The sequence below is a fragment of the Tauraco erythrolophus genome, chromosome 3 (genome assembly GCF_009769465.1).
Source record: "Tauraco erythrolophus isolate bTauEry1 chromosome 3, bTauEry1.pri, whole genome shotgun sequence".
NCBI classification, from domain to species: domain Eukaryota; kingdom Metazoa; phylum Chordata; class Aves; order Musophagiformes; family Musophagidae; genus Tauraco; species Tauraco erythrolophus.
The window spans coordinates 36,444,223-36,461,337 of record NC_141467.1 but is presented as its reverse complement, the minus strand read 5'-3'; the positions used below and the strand labels follow the sequence as shown (position 1 = coordinate 36,461,337).

Below are 17,115 nucleotides of genomic sequence, written 5' to 3'. Positions count from 1 at the left end.
TACTGGCAAAAGTGTGCTTAGAAATAGTAGAACCTATAAGGTAAGTAATTAAATAATAGGGAAAAATAATCAAAATGACATACTAATTGAGAAATAGTAACCACTTCATGATGTTTATCATTGGTCCATACTTTTTTTTTTAATTTTCCCACTCTTCTGAGCCACATGCTTATGAATGCCTGGCTTTAGGTGTCTGCTTTATGTAATCAAATCCAGCTTTCGTGGAGCTAAAGAAAAGTAGTAAAGTGAGACAGTTTGCTCCCCAGCGTCTGTTTTGCTTTTCACCGTGGCGGTGTGGACTGTCATTTTTCTTCTCACCCATACCTGAAGTATTACTCTGTCTCTGTGCATTAAATACTTGTGCTAAACCAGAGTTAGTCTTCATGAGCTGTCATGATTATCTTTTTGCGTTCACTCAGATAACTTTTTGGATCTTACCATGTGCATTTTAACAAAAAGGCAGCAAAGCAATTTATTATAGAGTGTATAAACTTGGTTCCCTGAAGTGCTTCTTAATTGTTTCGCCGGTACATCAGAAAAGATCCACTTTCCTTTTTCATTTCTGTTCACTACTTCCTTTTCTCCTTCTCATACTTACTGAAGGTTTTAAGTAGTTTCTAATGGCATACGCTTAGCAGTTGTGCCATTTGCTTTTATCCATTGAATTACATTGAATTTTTCCTTCTGGGGAACAGTTCCTGTCCCTGCTTGTTGTGCAGAGTCCTGCATTTGGGAAACAGTTCTTGCATTTTGAAACAAAGTTGGAGTAGTGACCAAGTTCAGAGAGGAAATGCTCTCCAGCGTTGATTTACTAAAGGTAGCTGTAGATAGCATTTGGAGTCTTGTAAATTTCACTTCTCTGTTTCAATTTTCAGTTCTTGCCAAAATCAGTGAAGTTCTTGAGATGATTGTCTGTTGGTTCTTATACACAAGTGCTATCATGTAGGGAATTTTTTTTTAAGCTGGTGGTATCTTGTAGCATGCACCGCAAGCCTGCCTTTATCCGTTACGTGCAATTACTACCAGCAGTGTGGTAATCTCAGTTTCTTCCAGTCACTTGGCTGAGCCAGCTTCAGCTGCATCACTGCTTTCTCCTTAATTCTCTTTTTATCTTTCTTTATTCCAAAGATCTTTCTAGCTTGGGAAATGAAGAGCTGCTCTGTGCAATTTCTGTCCTGTTCTTGGCCTGAGTCTGCCACTTGGCACTCCCAGATTTGTCTGATTTTTGGTCTATAGCTGTCACCTCTGCAACTGGTTTCAGAGACTTTTTTTTCCCCTGTGTCCCATACCAGCAAACAGGTATAGCTGACTTGGTCAAACAGGTAGCATCTTTGTTATCGCAGGAACACATTCCTTCATGGAGTTCAATTTCACAGAATAGTTTGGGTTGGAGGGGACTTTTAATTAAGTCATCTAGTGCAACCCCCCTGCAATAAGCAGGGACACCTTCAACTAGGTCAGGTTGCTCAGAGTCTCATCCAACCTGGCCTTGAATGTTTCCAGGGATACGAGGCATCTACCACCTCTCTGGGCAACCTGTTCCAGTGTTTCACCACCCTCATCATAAAAGATTTCTTCCATATATCTAGTCTAAATCTGCCCTCTTTTAGTTTAAAACCATTACCCCTTGTCCTATCCCAACAGGCCCTGCTAAAAAGTTGGTCTTCATTTTTCTTATAAGCCTTCTTTAAGTACTGGAAGGCTGCTATAAGGTCTCACTGAAGTCTTCTCTTCTCCAGGCTAAACAGCCCCAACTCTCTCAGCCTGTCTTCATAGGAGAGGTGCTCCAGCCCTCAGATCATCTTCGTGGCCCTCCTCTGGACCAGCTCCAACAGCTCCCTGTCCTTATGTTGGGGGCTCCAGAGCTGAATGCAGTATTCCAGGTGGGGTCTCACAAGAGCAGAGAAGAGGGGCAGAATCCCCTCCCTCGACCTGCTGGCCACGCTTCTTTTGATGTAGCCCAGGATATGGTTGGGTTTCCAGGCTGTGTGTGCGCGTTTCCAGGCTGTGTGTGCGCATTGCCAGCTCATGTCCAGCTTTCCATCCACCAGTACCCCCAAGATACCCACTAGTTTCCTAGTATTCAAATGAAGGGCAAAAAGAAATGGACAGAAACATCTTTGGGATGCAACTCTGCAAAGGAATTGTTTACCCCTGTGGCAGGAGTGACAAATATTTTTCCTATTTTTCCTTTTTTTTGTGAGGGCTAAGTATCATTGCCTCACTTGGAGGGCTTCTGTGACACCCTCCCTTCCTCTGTAGGGCCAGCCAGGTACTTGCAACTTGGACTGTTTTCTTTTACAGGATCCACTCTGAGGATCTATCTGCCTGTTTCACTTCTTTCTAGCCAGCAGCTCATCCTACAAAAATGACTTACGAGAGATGGCGACTTTGGATTCTGTTTTACTTGTTCTCACTCAGTTCAACCCTGCCACCTTTAAAGGGGGATTCAAGGAAAGCATAAATCCAGGCTACTGACCTTTTTGGTACCTGACCAGCAGTGTCCACAAAGGCACCAGGTAAGAAGCCCTCATGGGAAAAAAAAAGTAAAACGTGCCTTGGGAGTTCTGTCACCCTACTGGTTGTTTATTCAACGGGCTAGCATAAGCCAAGATTTCCTGTTGGAAATCCTGTTTCTGTTTCCTGCATTGGCCAGTTTCCTTGGATCAACTTCTGGCTACTCCTTACTCCCAAGAAATCTCTTTGCTTTATCTTGCTCCCATGTGGTATAGAACTGGAGCAGGAGGAGTCCTCTGCCTGTTCCTGTTTCTCTAGGCTCTGGTCCTTCTTCAAGAAACAACCTTCACAAGGTAGGAGCCTCCTACATCACTTTAAATGCTTCCCATCATCAGCACTCCTAGAGCTGCACAAGCTTTGGCACTGAGGCAGGAGGTTTAGGCTGCACCAAAGCCCTTTGAACCAATTTCACGTCTCCTTAAAAAGCTGTTGATAAAAATCCAGACTAGAACATGCTTTGGAGGATGCATGATCTACTTTCCAGCCAGTTTCTTGGTGTTTCTTGGTCTGTGGTGTACTACCCGCTTTCACACCTTCAGAAACATCTGCTTCCCACTGAGACAAGAGTCATTCCAGTCCAGAGCCACTTTGGTAATTTTCTGTGGCAGTAAGGCTCCTTTAGAAAGTGCTGGAGCCAGTTGTTCTACACTGAAGACAGTGAAGTATAACAAGGTTGGCTGGAAAAGGAGACATCCTTCACAGGAAACAACTTGGAAAATTAGTGAGTCCCCCTCCATCTGTAAATGGTGAGATGGAGGGAAGGTGTTGGGAATGTCTGATTGTCAGTTCAAAGCCACTTCAGATAAGTGTTTCACCACAAAAAGGAAGACTATTGTTGTTAAATGAGCCCACTAAGCAGAGGGAACTATATATCCAGAGTAGTTAGATACCATTTATTTTTGTAGGGAACTTGTTGAGGAAGATGCAGTATTGGACAAAGGTGTGAAGAAGTTGTATTTAAACATGTCCCAAGGATACCCTTAAAGAAGGAGGCAGCTAGAAAATAAACATAAGGCAAGGAAAAAAGGCCATCGCTGTTAAGTGAGAGGGACCTCTGAACTGTAGAAAACTGGAATAAAACCAGCACCACCTTAAAAAAAGCTGCACAGAAGTGAAGTAGACTATAAAGTTGATCTAATATTTTTACTTAATTTTAAATTCTGTATTAAAAATTAATACATTAAACTCTTATAAAAGTAAGGCACATGCAAAACATGTTGTGCAACTTCTGACTTTCAACTCCCATAAACTAACAAGCATTATTTTGACTTGGCATTTCTAAAGTCATTTTTTCCCCATGCAGGATATGTGGAAGGAGGTTAAGTTTGACATTGCACCAGATAAGTCTAGGTTCTGTGCTTTCTGTACTACAGTAAGCAGAAATGGTTGCGTCATACAGTCATACAAAATGAAAACCAACTCAAGTACAGGTTCTGACGGTGATGACCAACATACAAAATTCAAGAATGTGAAGTTATATCCATTATAATACATCAATAATCTTTTTCAGTACAGGATGATTTGGCAGCTCCAGTCTGTGTAACGCCAGTGTGCAGTTCCTAGTTATCAGTGTCATACGATGCTGAAGACCATGGAAAGATACTGCTCATAGGACACTTGAATCCAGCCATCTTGATCAGTATCGTATCGTCGGAACACATCAGTCAGCCTCTGAAAAGGGGGAAAAACACCCATGCATTTCTGTACATTGGGAAAGCTCAGACTGCCATGTATTCCCCTGGCCACTCAGGTTTCTACAGCTTTATGAACACTTTCTGTTCATCCTCTCTGTAAACACTTTACAATCCTGTGCACTTAGAGGTGGCACTTTACCAGGTCGTGTGCTTGAGCTGGTTCTAAAAACCACCTTACGATACAATACCTAAGGCTATCCAGGCACTTCGTAGACCAGACAGCTTTTTATGGCTGGCTTTAAAGGGGGAGACAACAACGCACGATTCTTGAGAGACATTTGAGAGTCAGCTGGAGACAGAACCCAGTGAGTACCTTGGCCCTGTCTCATCTTGTGTATCGGCAGTTTCCGAATTGTCTCTGTACAGCCTCAGAGGCACCAGGCAGTACAGTCAGCGGACCAGAGTAACTACCCGCGTGGTTTCACTGGCACCAGCTGAGCAACACTGACACTCCGTTTCAAAGCCCTCTTTACCAGAGTTTATAACAAAGTATAATCGGCTTCTATTACAAACGAATATAAAGGAATTTGATGTTTCAGCAGACTTATGGCCGTAGATATAAAGGAGAAGAACAAAATCCCTGTATGCAAGTAACAGAGATACTACTTTTACAGAGCACTCCTTTCTCTTCATGTTGTGTGTCAGAAGATATCTTAAGATACTGTTGTGATGCTGGCCAGTGTCAGAAGAGGAGAAAACCCTCTTCCTATCCTACTGAAACTCAGCTTCTCCACTGCTACAGTTTCCCATCTTCTCCGTGAAGTCTTACATATGTTTCAGAAAAGTCAGAGACACTTAGAGAAGCCTTGAGCACTGAGGTGAGGAATCATCCAGTGATTTCTAGATGAAGGAATGCAACTCTAAAACTACATTTTCTGTGTCCCCCTCCCCATCTCCCCCCCCCGCCCCCCCACGTCTCTCTCACTCACGCTCTGTCTCCCGTTGCCCCTGCAGGAACAGCAGTGACAAAAGACTGAATATTCAGCTGCCAAGTCAAATTCCTTTTAGTCACAGCCTTAAATAGAGAAATAAACAAAACCTCCCAATTCAGATATGAGAATTATGGGCGCCACAGGACATGACATGCTCTGGTTTTAGCACAGTTGGGATCCAGAGGAAATGGTGTTAAGTATTTTCCTTTTAAAACACTGATACTCTGCATTTTTTTTCCCCATAAAAGTATTTAACAGGTCAAAAAAAATTGTATCAAATTTATTTGTGATGCGAATGGATAACAACTGAAGACCAATAAATGAAGATGTTTCTAGCGCCTCTCATATACTTTATTCAAATGGTTTATTTATAAGCAAGTTCTAGCTCCAATATTATAGTTACATTGAGAACCTAAATCCTAATCCTAAACTAGAAAGTTTGGGAAAAGGTGGGGTTTTTTTTCCCCAAAGTACCTCTTTCTTACCTGTAAAACAACACAGCACTGAATAAAGTCATCAAAAGCAACTTGTCCTCTTCCTTGTCTGTCAAATTTCCGAATAAGGATATCGTAGAATTGATCAGACAGTCGGTAACCTTGGAAAAGAGAAATGCTTTAAAAGGTTTCAATTACCAGTCATTCTGTAAGAACTAGGCTGTGTGTTTATTAGGCACGTATAATAAAACCAGGAAACAGTAAGAGACAATTTTTTTTTTTTTGGCCAAATATCTCCACTGCACCACAAAGGTGTTTGTTAAACTAAAATGCATGCATTAAAACCATGCTTAATTATAGACAGAGTCACAGTACACATAATTGCTGATTAAAGTGACTAGTTGGTCAAGGGAATGGTTCAGGGCTGCAGCTCAAGCTTTTACAAGTGAAGTCAATGGAAGGAAGGCTCTTTGCCACCAGAATGCTACCGTGGCTTCGTTTTAAAAAGCGGAAAGCTGTATCGAGTACCTTTGTCAGTTCAGACATTTACCTGAAGTATTGGTCACGCTGTCAGAGCAGCTAACAGAGGAGATGGACAACATTCCACACACATGTACTGGCACATCCAGTTTCATTTTTTCATAAAAGGAAATAGCTTAAAAAGAAGCGCTTGTGGCAGGGACATCTTTAAAAAGTAGCTTATACCTAAAAGGATAACTGCTTTTCACCTGCCTCATTTTTAGTCGCGTTTGTCAGAGCAGGACAGCCATAACAATAAGAAAACTCATTTGATGACATAACCCAGTCATAAAAACTGTAATTACAAATGAATTACCAAAACCTGTTAGTGCTTGCTTTAGTTCATTTTTGTCAATCATTCCAGAATTGTCTCTGTCATACGTTCGAAAAACAGTCTGCCAGTCTGAGATGTACTTCCAGACTCCTGTGAATTCATTGAAGTTCACACCACCTTTGTTTTCTCTGTCAAACATGCCTGAAATAAGAAACACAAGTAAAACCTTAATCATACTACTTTTCAGTAAGATCTGCTAGTATTTCAAGAAGGCAGTAAGACTGCTTTGTGGTAGGTACTGAAGACAAAAGAAATTGCTAAAATACAAGCGATATTTTTGAAAGTTCTGCCAATAAAAGCATGTAGTCATCCACTGAAGGAGGAAAAGATAAAGCAAGGTAAAAGAGGAGCAGAATGAATCACAGAATGTTTCTTTTTCCCGAGTTTTAATTTCCAGTTTGAACATACTTAGGGTTTGATTGATCATCCAGTGACAAAAAAGGCAGGGGCCTCGGTTCTTCTTTTCTAAGGACACATGAAAAAGTCTAAGTCTACTGACTGCCAGAAGAGCTGGGATATTCACCTGCATCTGGCTTACTGATACCGTCATCTTTAGACAAAAAGCGTGTCGTGCAGCGATAGAACTCAGACTGCTGCTGAATACTTAATAAAAACAAAGCAAAAACTTTAGTCCTTGGATTTGTGAACTATGATAGAAAAGGCTTCTTGTGCTTGAATTTTTCTCCTGTGCTACCACCATCTTCTACATTACTGAAAATTATTTTAGGACACTAAAGAATTCAAATACTGTAAAGCTTCTGTTTGGTCTTTTTGGAGTAGAATATAGGATTAAAATGGAAAACAGGAAAAACTAGCTACGGAGACAAGCTATGTAATGTCTTTTCAGAATTTCTAAGCTGACAGTTTCCTCATGCATAAATGACATTTGCTCTATTCAGTTGTACAGTAAGATTTCCTCAGGCTGCTTTGACAAATGCACGTGTGTGCACACAAAGTAGTATTCAAAAGGGAAAAAATTGAGTTTAAGCACTACTGCTGGGCTGTCTGGAGAGGGGGGAGGAAGAAATGTAAAGACATATTGAAACATACCATCTAACAATGAGAGAACAGCATGTTAACACGACAGCCAAATCAGTTGGAGAGACCTTGAAGCAGGCATTCGCTGTTACAGTGGAAATACGTATTGTGTACGTGTTGTAATATCCGTACACGCTTATTTCTCTAAAACAGTGCAGCAATTGATAGCATTCCCAATTGTGATCCCAAGAGACCGCAAAACCGTATCTTCACTGTTTCACATCACGCAACTACACTCACCAAGAATTGACCTGACTGTTGCTGGATTAAATGGAGTCCACGTGCCTGAAACAGAAAGAATTGCTTAGTTCCTCCATACTAAGTAACATTTTAAAAAAACCACAACCAGCCAACAAACCAACCAACAAATCAGGTAAGAACTTAAACAGCGAATTCAGAGCTAGATGACGTGGAGCTAGCGTAAGATAAAATAAGGCTGCTTTGAAGTAATTATGTTCGTCACCATTCAGAGATGACTTCAGATCAGTGCTTTTACAGACACTACACAGAAACCAACATTTTTCAGGCTGCACCAAGAAAAAAAAAAAAACAAACAAAACCCCAAAACCTTGGAAGAACTAAGAAGGACTTTTTTTCATCTCCAGTGGTCAGGAGGTACTGGATAAAAGGCAAGATCAACACTGAAGTTCCACTTTTTTTACTGATGGGAGCAGAAGAGTTTTAAGTTATATTTCAAACAAGGTCTCATATCTATTCCTTAGTAAATAGCCATCTGCTTATTTCCTGTTTTACAGGTGGATTACTCCACGACATTTAGTTTCTGACAAGTGAAAAGAAAAGGCTCCTAACATGGCATGACCACACAGTGCAATTCAGAGTTGAGTTCAGTATAAATCCTACCTCCACTGCTAAATCAATGAAGTGTTAGTTCAAATGAGTATTTTCAGACCAGTAAATGTTGCTGCTTAAAAGGGCTGAGCAGTACTCATCTGAAGAGGAGCTTTGTACTTCTCTGAATATTTAGAGAAGATTGGAATAGTTTTCACTGGGTTGGGAGCATTCCACAGAGCTAGGAAGCATTAAGCTTTAAATGAAGAGGAATATTGTGCCTGATCTAGAATTTCACCATCAATTCTCTAGAGCCTGTGAAGGAGCCAGGAAGAGCAAGAAGCACATATTAAATTCACTGTGGTTGAGTGTGGGGGCCACAAAGGAATCAGTAAGACCCAGGGTACCGTAGAGGCATTTGCAGCGATGCCGTCAGCTGACCGCAAACACCTACTAGAATGGCGGTGTTGGGATTAAGCAGGCTTTGGGGAGGCTGCTTGGCGGGATCAAGCTGCAGTGCTGTAAGCAGCACTTACACCAGTGCTGGACTTCTCCCGTAGAAGGGAAACTGTATCAGTGGAAGTCTAGATGCAGCAATGGGGAAAATCCCTATGCTGTAGGCAGGGCCGTATGACTATTTGCACATAAAGAGAAACATAAGCAGAGAAAGAAGAGTAAAAATGGCTCTGAAAACACCTGAGCAGTACTTTAGACAGAAAACATCAGTACCTTAGAGCTGTATGTCTCCTGACAAAAATAAAATATAATGGAATTATTAATAAGGTGCCAGCATTTAACTCTGAACAGAATAGAGGAAAAAGGGAAAGCACAGTTTGAAAGTTAATTTAATTCATGTTGAAATTTTCAAGAGGCTCATACAGACAGTACATAGTGAAACCAGAGCAACTCCAGTGCTGAAGAACTGTACCGATTTCAGCGTCTTCCACTGAACAGGGAAAGGCTGTTCCTCCTCCCCTGTGTATTAACTACACAGCAGCACAGAAAAAAAAAAAAAAAAAACAAGATGGAAGCATAGGATTTTATTGTGCCAACAACCATACGAAGTGATGATCAGCCCCTCCCAGGTAAGTATACTGTTATTTGCGTACACTTGTCATGTTGAAAAGCTGAATGTCAAAACACTGAACTTCAAATTTTAATGAGCACTAGGCGGACTGTTAAAGTTTTCGAAATAAACACATAACATTCTTTTAGCCCATGTTAGATTGCAGGACACAACCATCCACTAGAGGATATATTTTTAAAAGAATATAGTGAATTGTTAGTGGTTTTGGTGCACAAGATGTCGAATGTCTCAGAATGAAGGAAGCTTCCAGTTCTGTACATATTTTGTCTAACAGTGAATTCACTTGGTGGGGATTCTTCACAACTGCAAAGCACTGAAACTGCGCATCTACACGGTAAATAAAGATTCCAGATAGTCAGCACTGCCTATTACCCTTGCATTCAGTCAGAGGAGAAGATATTTAAAATGTATGAAGTTTAAAATGGTAGGTAAAGCCAGGTTCCCACAGTTATAAACAGCACTGTAATCTTAAATGAAAAGTGACTTGATCAATTTAACTTAGCTTTTGCTGAAGTTTTTATTCCAAATAGTATTTTAGTTACAGATCAGGTCTGGCAGCTACAATATATTGCTTTTAATTTATCAGATATATTATTAAACAAATACTCTAGTAAATCCAGTTTCGTTACAAGACCACAATTTTACTAAATAGAGCCACACAAATATATTTTGAGTCAGGTGATAACTGACAACAAGGAGTCTTTCAGTCTCTGTGCATTGCAGTTTAAGTCCTTCTCAGTCACAAAGTGCAGAAAGGATGAAGGAAATAAACCTTGGGAGAAGGGGAACTTGATACGGACTCGAAGCTGCACAAACAGCTTCAATATGCACTTTGTCAGATTTCTAAATGGAAAAAAAACAAACCAAAGTACAACCCTACACACCCTAAGTCACTAGAGGAAAGTAAAAATAGACTACTGGAAAATTTGTGTGGTTTTTATTTTGCTTCCATGAGTTACTTGACCATACCCTAGTTACTCTTTAAGCATTATGACAGGGAACTGACAGACTACTAGGAAGTTTTAATACTAGCACTCAAGTGCATCTTTCTACTTTGTTAGGAAAAAAACCCCAAACATGCCTCAATGGGGAAGAAAAAATAATTTAAAATTACCATCTTCAATTCCTGCACCATACTGCATGAAAAGATTTTATGTGCAGTAAAAAGGCTGGTTATAAACATCTGATCTTTGTCCAGGTTATACACTGATCCTGGTTAAAAAACAAAGTTTCAGTAGTGATGAGCGAGGAATATATAAAACACAGTTTATGTTTTCTAGGAAGCAGAGCTGGAAAAAAATAAAGGGATGTGCATGCCTTCATTCCCCAGAATACAAATCTGAATACAAAGGAATGTTTACAACAGGTACTCAGTTTATAATGCATGATTACTAACATGCACCAAACCCAGAAAACTTCCCTTGAAATTAAAAAAAACAGAAACAGTGGGCTTAGCAATAAATAAATAACTAGAACCCCAAACCAGGAGGATTGTCCATTTTTTTTCCTCCTCTTCAGCCTTTTGCTGTAGATTAAATAATACTAATCAGTGGTAGGAACATTCCCCCCTGCCTCCATCAAAGAATTATGGCATCAAGCAACCGGTCTCACATGAAATTTAACATTAATTTGATGATGAAATACCTCACTGCTCATTTGCAGACTTACCATTGGATAATGCCTGCTGAAGTTCATTATCAGATATTATTCCACTCCTATCTTTATCAACCCTAGGAAAAAAAAAAAAAAAGCAGTAGGCTTTAAATGGCTGAAATTAACAGGTTCCACCTACAGAAGACTTCAACATTCTGGTTCTTACTCATCAAATAAGATTAATCTTTTCCTGAAAAGTCAGTAATTGCATTTTACTTGGTAAACCATTCACAGTTACTGCAAATTAAACACTTAATTCAGACTTACGAGACATTCTGGAACATGATAAAAGCTACGAAGAAAACTGCAAGACTGACTTGCGAGCGAAGAGACGCACAAAGCCACACACGGGCAATAAAACAGTCTGGGCATACTGCATACAAGAACGTATTTTAATTTTTTTTTTTAAAAAAGAACTGCAGAGCACACCATGCTAGCTAAATCCACAAAACGCCTAATGTCACTGCAGTAAGATGTTGGGCTCCCAAACTGGAGCCCCAAGTTTGGCATCCAGTTTCTCTCAGTAAGATGTTGGCCATGGAGAGAAAGCCACTAATGGAACCCGTGTCAAGTACCGAAAGATCTGACTGCAGGGCCTTCACCATTCTCAAAGGTGTTCAAAAGGTGAAAAAGCACAGGCAGGTGCCAGCTTCCATTGAGCCTTCACAGCCTATTGTCTTAGAGAATGGAGTTCTATCCCAAGATTAATAAACTAAGTAATTTCTGCCCAACTAAAGCAGGATCAGACCTTCTTTAGAAGGATAACTGAAAGCGGTGGGGGCTTCCCCCCATTTTACACAAGGATCTTCCTTCCCCTTCACACCCACAGTTTTATTTACCCTCAGTTACTACCATTCCAAAGCAGAGTCCTGCTCAGTTGATACTTCTGCAGAAGCTGTTTTTTTTTCCTCCTTTAGTCCGTGCTGTCTTTTTCTAAACCTTTCCAGTTCATTCTACTAGATTCCTTCCCCATCTCAAAAGTTATGTAAACCACATGCAACATTCATATTGCAAGTAGAAGTTGCATAGATTGTAACAACAAAAAGATACTCTGCTTTTTTATTATCTATTTCTTTTCTAGGTAATCAGAACGTTTTTTACCTGTTATGAGTTGCTACTAAGTGCTAAGCTGATATTTTCATAAGAACATATTATGACCTACTTATCTTGCTCCTGAGCATCATCAGTGAGCTCAGAGCACGCTGATTTTATATACAAAATGATGCAAAGTTAAAGTGGGTCTTCCTCATGGACATCAGGTATCTACTCTGGATTTCACCTGACCATCACACAGTGATCACAATCTGGCCATGACAGGGTGCTATGACCCAGACACTGAGGACTACAAGGTGCTCCTGCAAGTCTTCACAGGCCTCACGTACTGCAGGAATTGGTTAGTGTCACCAACAAACTTCCCCAGAACAGCTCCATCTGTCAGTGTGGCAGATGACCACACACTCTTCTTTTTAGTCAGTTATTTACTCACCAAAGGACTTTCCCTTTCATTCTACGTCTACTGGATTTCTTCAAAGGCCTCTAATACTTATGTATGTTGAGAGCCTCTCTAGAAGCTATACAGATTATATATTAATGCCACCAGTTCTTACTACATACATACCAAATCCTTATCCAACATATTCCAAGACTTACACAGTAGTTTGCCAGAGCTACTTTCAGCAAAAGCCGTGCAACTCTCCTGTCTAGCTATGTTATTTTAAATTGTTTCTACTGGTTTGCCTGGTACAGAAGTCAGACTGTTGATCTGTTTCTTTCTGGATCCTTTAAAAAAGAAAAAACACAAATGGCACTACGCATGCCTCTTCCAAGTTCTCAGATGAAGCGAGCGGATTTACGGAGGGCTGGGTAGGTAAGCTGCCACATTCCTGAGCCTCTGGTGAGTTACTAAGCAAATACTAGCCAGTTTTAGCAACTTACGACTGTTTGTCTTCTCCTTAACCTCTTCCTGCTGCCACTTGAGTCAAGACAGATCCTCTGACACATCTCCCATAAAAAGGGATCCAACGTAGGAACCTCCCCAGTCTCCTCCATGCGACATATGTGAAGAACTCATTACTATTCCGGTCTCAACAGGGTGCTTTTTTTAACGTAGGCCCTTGCAGGTTCCTGCTCCAGACGTATTCAAGACACTATTCGTTGTCAGCTTTTAAGTTTTCCATTGAGCATTTCTCAGATTCCTCAGGTGTGTGAAACACCTTCCTGTACAGCTACATCGACCCTCCAGGCTTCACAGTCCTTTCTGGATTCTCAGGTCAAAACCGACTCCAGCGTGCTCAAGGTTACCTTCCCGCTTCCATTAACCCCCTTCCCTTGCTTTAGAGCGCAGCCGTACCTACTCCTCCCTAAACCCTTCTCAAGGCTCCCCCTCAGATTGCTCCTACAGGGACACGACCGCGATGCTTACCTGCCCCGCACGGCCCCGGGCAGCACGCCCCAGGGCCGGTGACAGGCGGCCCGCAGCAGCCCACCGCTTCCGGGCACCTCCCAACGCCGCTCCCTCCCGGTGCCCTCTCAGGCAGCGGCAGCCCCGGCCCGCCCAGCCATCACCGAGGACGGCGGCGCCGCGGGAAGGGGCTGCCTCGGCCCGGCAGCGCCCGGAGACCGGCGGGGGCCCCTTTCAGCCCTCCCCCCGCGGCCGCCGGGCAGCACGCGGCGCGGACCGCCCCGCCAGGCGACGCGAGAGGGGCACGGGGCGCGCGGAGGCCTCACCTCTGGAAGACGTTCCACAGGAAGGAGGGGTCGGGCAGCGCGGCGCCGCCGCCGCCGTTGGGCCTGTACTGGTACCCCCGCCGCCATCGCTCCTGCGCGGCGCCGCCGGGCAGCTCGAGCCTTCGCCTTCCTCCTCGCGCTTCCGGCACGGGCCGCCTGACGCAGCGCGGCCGATGACGTCGCTGAGCCAGGCAGGCGCACGGGCCCCGCCCCGGGAATCCCGGGAGGAGCCGCCGCTCCGCCCGCCCGTTGCCACGGCGACGGCGGCGGGGCGGGGCAGGCCCCCACGGGCCTGGTGGGGGCGAGGCGAGTCTTTCCCCGCGCCTTCGCACAAGAACGGCGCGTGGTAATCCCTGTTTTTCTTCCCTCCCAAGGGGATCCTGCGGGCTCCGTCACCGGCGCTGCCTCGCGCGGCGGCCGTCCGGCCTCGGCAGAGGGGCAGCCCCTCGGGACGCCTGACGGAGGGCGGGGCGGCGGCCGCCGGGAGAGCGGCCGCCGGGAGAGCGGCCGCCGGGAGAGCGGCCGCCGGGAGAGCGGCCGCCGGGAGAGCGGCCGCCGGGAGAGCGGCCGCCGGGAGAGCGGCCGCCGGGAGAGCGGCCGCCGGGAGAGCGGCCGCCGGGAGAGCGGCCGCCGGGGCGCACCGCGGCCGCTGCCCGGGGCCGGCGGCCGCAGCTCGAGCTTCCGCGGGGCCGGGACGGGGCGCGAGGGTCTGCGCGCTCTCGGGGTAACGGCGCCCCCCCCCCCCCAGCCTTCATCCACCGTGAGGTTTTCTGCAAGGGCAGGATCCGCTCCCGTGACCGTTCCCTGGCGGGAAAGGAGAGAGACAGTGAGGGTCCCCGCTCAGGGGCGGTGGTTCGTCATGGAGGGGGAAGAAGCACCAATTTGACATCCCTGCATTCCCATCTACAGCAGAGGAACAAGAGGGAACAGGGAGAACCAAAGCCCGACAAACCGACTCCCTTAGGCAAACCGAAGGTCGTAAGTACGTAAGACAAGAATTTCAGGCACAGCCCAGAAACCACAGGATTGCGATTGCGAGAAACGTAAAGCCAAAGTGGTCATTATCATCTCAGCAATTCTTAACTGAGGGCTGAACACAATCCTCCAAAATACTCACCGTGATTCCCCTCCCCCTAGCTGCAATTTCTAGGAATAGCGTAAGGTCCCATGGGACCTGGAGCACCTCCAGACCTCACTAAAACTCCTCAGGTACACAGATACCAACTTGATGCTCTCCTGAACCTTTGGGATGCGCTCCCTATCAAGGAAAAATGCCACAATCTTCATTTTACCCTTTGTCCAAACAGGTGATGTTGCACGTACCTCTTCTGGGATGAGGAGAAGACATGGGAGGGGTAAGATGGTACAAGGCCTGGGTGTCCACAGGCCAGACAAGTTACACAGACAAACTCCAGAGCCTTCATTAGAACAATGCAGACTTGTTAATTAGAACAATGCACTTCTCTGACACCTCTGTTCAGGTACTAACAGATAATGCCTTCCTTGTGTCCTTCAAGTAATTTTAAAGTCACAGTTTTCTAGTAATGTTTTATAATTAAAGAAATACTGGCAATTAGCTTTAAGCATTAATCTGAAAATACTGTGGCAAGAAAAGAATCCAGTGTCTTGTGTTTCCAGAAAACTATTAAATCCAGAGTTTAAATGTTTTCTGTTTGAAGTATATGTAAATCTACTGTAAATCTATAAGGATGCACGGAATACCCAGCTGAAGGTAGCAATGGTTTAATGTTTTATTGAACAGGTGGTGCTCTATGTGCTGTTTTTAGTGAATCAATAAAAAAAAGATTGTACCTCATGTGTCTTTATTTATTTATTCACTCTATAATCAAATTGCACAGTAGCAATTTCATTCAGTCCCTTAGTCAGGAAACTGATTTCATAATTAAGTTTTCTGCAATAAACTATTTTACACCAAAGTAAGTACATACACAAAGTATAAGGTGGAAGTGGATTGAGGATGTTAATATATGCTCAATGGAGCGCCATATAAAGATAGTCCTAAAGGAGCCTGCTCAGGAATTGTAAGCGATGTACGTTAGTCTACCCGGCACTTATACGTGTCCGTTGGTTTTGGTACAAATACCTTCATGTGGCATTGCAGCACACTGTGCAAACGTATTCCATGAGAAAAATGTATTTGCTGACAGCAAACATGGCTGTAACAAATGGGTAAGTGAAAATCCCCCTGGCTATTAAAAGCTTAATTCTTCAAACATGACCATCCTCAAACATCCATCTTTCAGAAACCTGACTGCATTTTCCCACATCCCAGTCTTCAGAAAGAAACGTGCTTAGCAAGTATCAGTGTATATTGAGCTTCACTCGAAATGGCTTTGCCAAATTTGCCCTCAAGTATGTCAAACCTGTTGATCCCAGACCAGTAACGACACACAAACATGGAGCTGTCAGTTACTTAAGAAGTTTTGGCACAGTTATAGTAGGAACTGTAATTTCTTTAAAAATTGGCACATAGTTTGGATTCGGTTGGCTTGGACCTTGATCCAAAGTCTCAATGATAGTCTGCTTCATATCTCTGCTGGCATCGCCCCTCACTGTCAGCAAAGCTGCAATATGGTCATCCCTGCCAAAGGAAAATCGTAGAACTGGCATTAGCAGGAAACTTCGCACAAGTAAGATCTCATCAGAAACATCACTGAGCTGGCAATCCTTTCGCTCAGCTTCAGCATGTACGTCAGTTCTTCACTAGAGCTCTAGTCACTCACAGCTGCCTTTTCCAGCTCAATAAAAGCACTATTTTTGGTTGCTCTGAGGACTCTCACACTTATTTCATCCTCTCAAGACATGAAATGGCAGTGTTTTCATTATTCCTGTGCTGTACACTGAGTGCTTAAGCACATGTACCTACTAGTCCAGGTCACGTACACTTTATATAGCATTTTTTTCATAAGAAAGGGGCTACAGTCTAAAATATGAAAAATATGAACACATTTACAGATTGTTTTAAAATTTGCCAAAGACTACAAAGAAACTGTGATGCTATCCATCTATCCTTTAACTTTCAAGACAAAGAGAATTACCTGATATCTGGGTATTTACTGACTAAAGTTGAAACTTCCAGATAGAGCAGTGAAGGATCAGTTAGCTTGATAACCTCTGCAATGGCTTCAATGATGTCACAGAGTCCTTCAGTGTCCTCTCCAGAGCCCTGCAAGATGAAAAGTAAAAAAAAAAACTAAATAAAAAAATCCCCAAAACAAAAGCAATACCCTCAATAACTGCAAACAATTCTTCAGTTAGTATTTTGTCCAACAATGAAGTTAAATTCCTCAAAGAGCTGAATTTTCAGACATTAAGAAAACAAATATTTGTAATTGTCACCATAAACCTCTTCCTTTTTTCCCTATACTTC

At 43.2% G+C, this 17,115-nt stretch overlaps 2 protein-coding genes across 5 annotated transcripts in view; both read right to left on the bottom strand.

Annotated features, from left to right (window-relative positions):
* Nucleotides 1-3,391: 3,391 nt before the first annotated feature.
* On the bottom strand, nucleotides 3,392-7,741 carry PDCD6 (programmed cell death 6). 2 transcript variants are annotated; one of them, XM_086609154.1, is made up of 4 exons: nucleotides 7,709-7,741; nucleotides 6,413-6,571; nucleotides 5,629-5,738; nucleotides 3,392-4,188 (listed from the first exon to the last, which is right to left on the bottom strand). In XM_086609154.1, exons 2-4 carry the CDS (start codon nucleotides 6,567-6,569, stop codon nucleotides 4,090-4,092), a joined length of 366 nt encoding a protein of 121 aa, XP_086465280.1. In that variant the 5' UTR covers nucleotides 6,570-6,571; nucleotides 7,709-7,741; the 3' UTR covers nucleotides 3,392-4,089. The 2 variants fall into 2 exon arrangements, with proteins under 2 accessions (XP_086465280.1, XP_086465281.1); XM_086609155.1 differs by having other exon boundaries at nucleotides 6,419-6,571.
* A 7,699-nt stretch (nucleotides 7,742-15,440) lies between these two features.
* EXOC3 (exocyst complex component 3) overlaps nucleotides 15,441-17,115 on the bottom strand; it is a 31,646-nt gene continuing 29,971 nt past the window's right edge. For all 3 annotated transcript variants that reach the window (XM_086608510.1, XM_086608511.1, XM_086608509.1), the window contains exons 12-13: nucleotides 16,784-16,911; nucleotides 15,441-16,326 (exon numbers count right to left, since the gene is read on the bottom strand). In XM_086608510.1, the coding sequence (XP_086464636.1) occupies nucleotides 16,155-16,326; nucleotides 16,784-16,911 (300 nt within the window). In that variant the 3' untranslated portion in view covers nucleotides 15,441-16,154. The remainder of the gene's footprint in view (nucleotides 16,327-16,783; nucleotides 16,912-17,115) is intronic.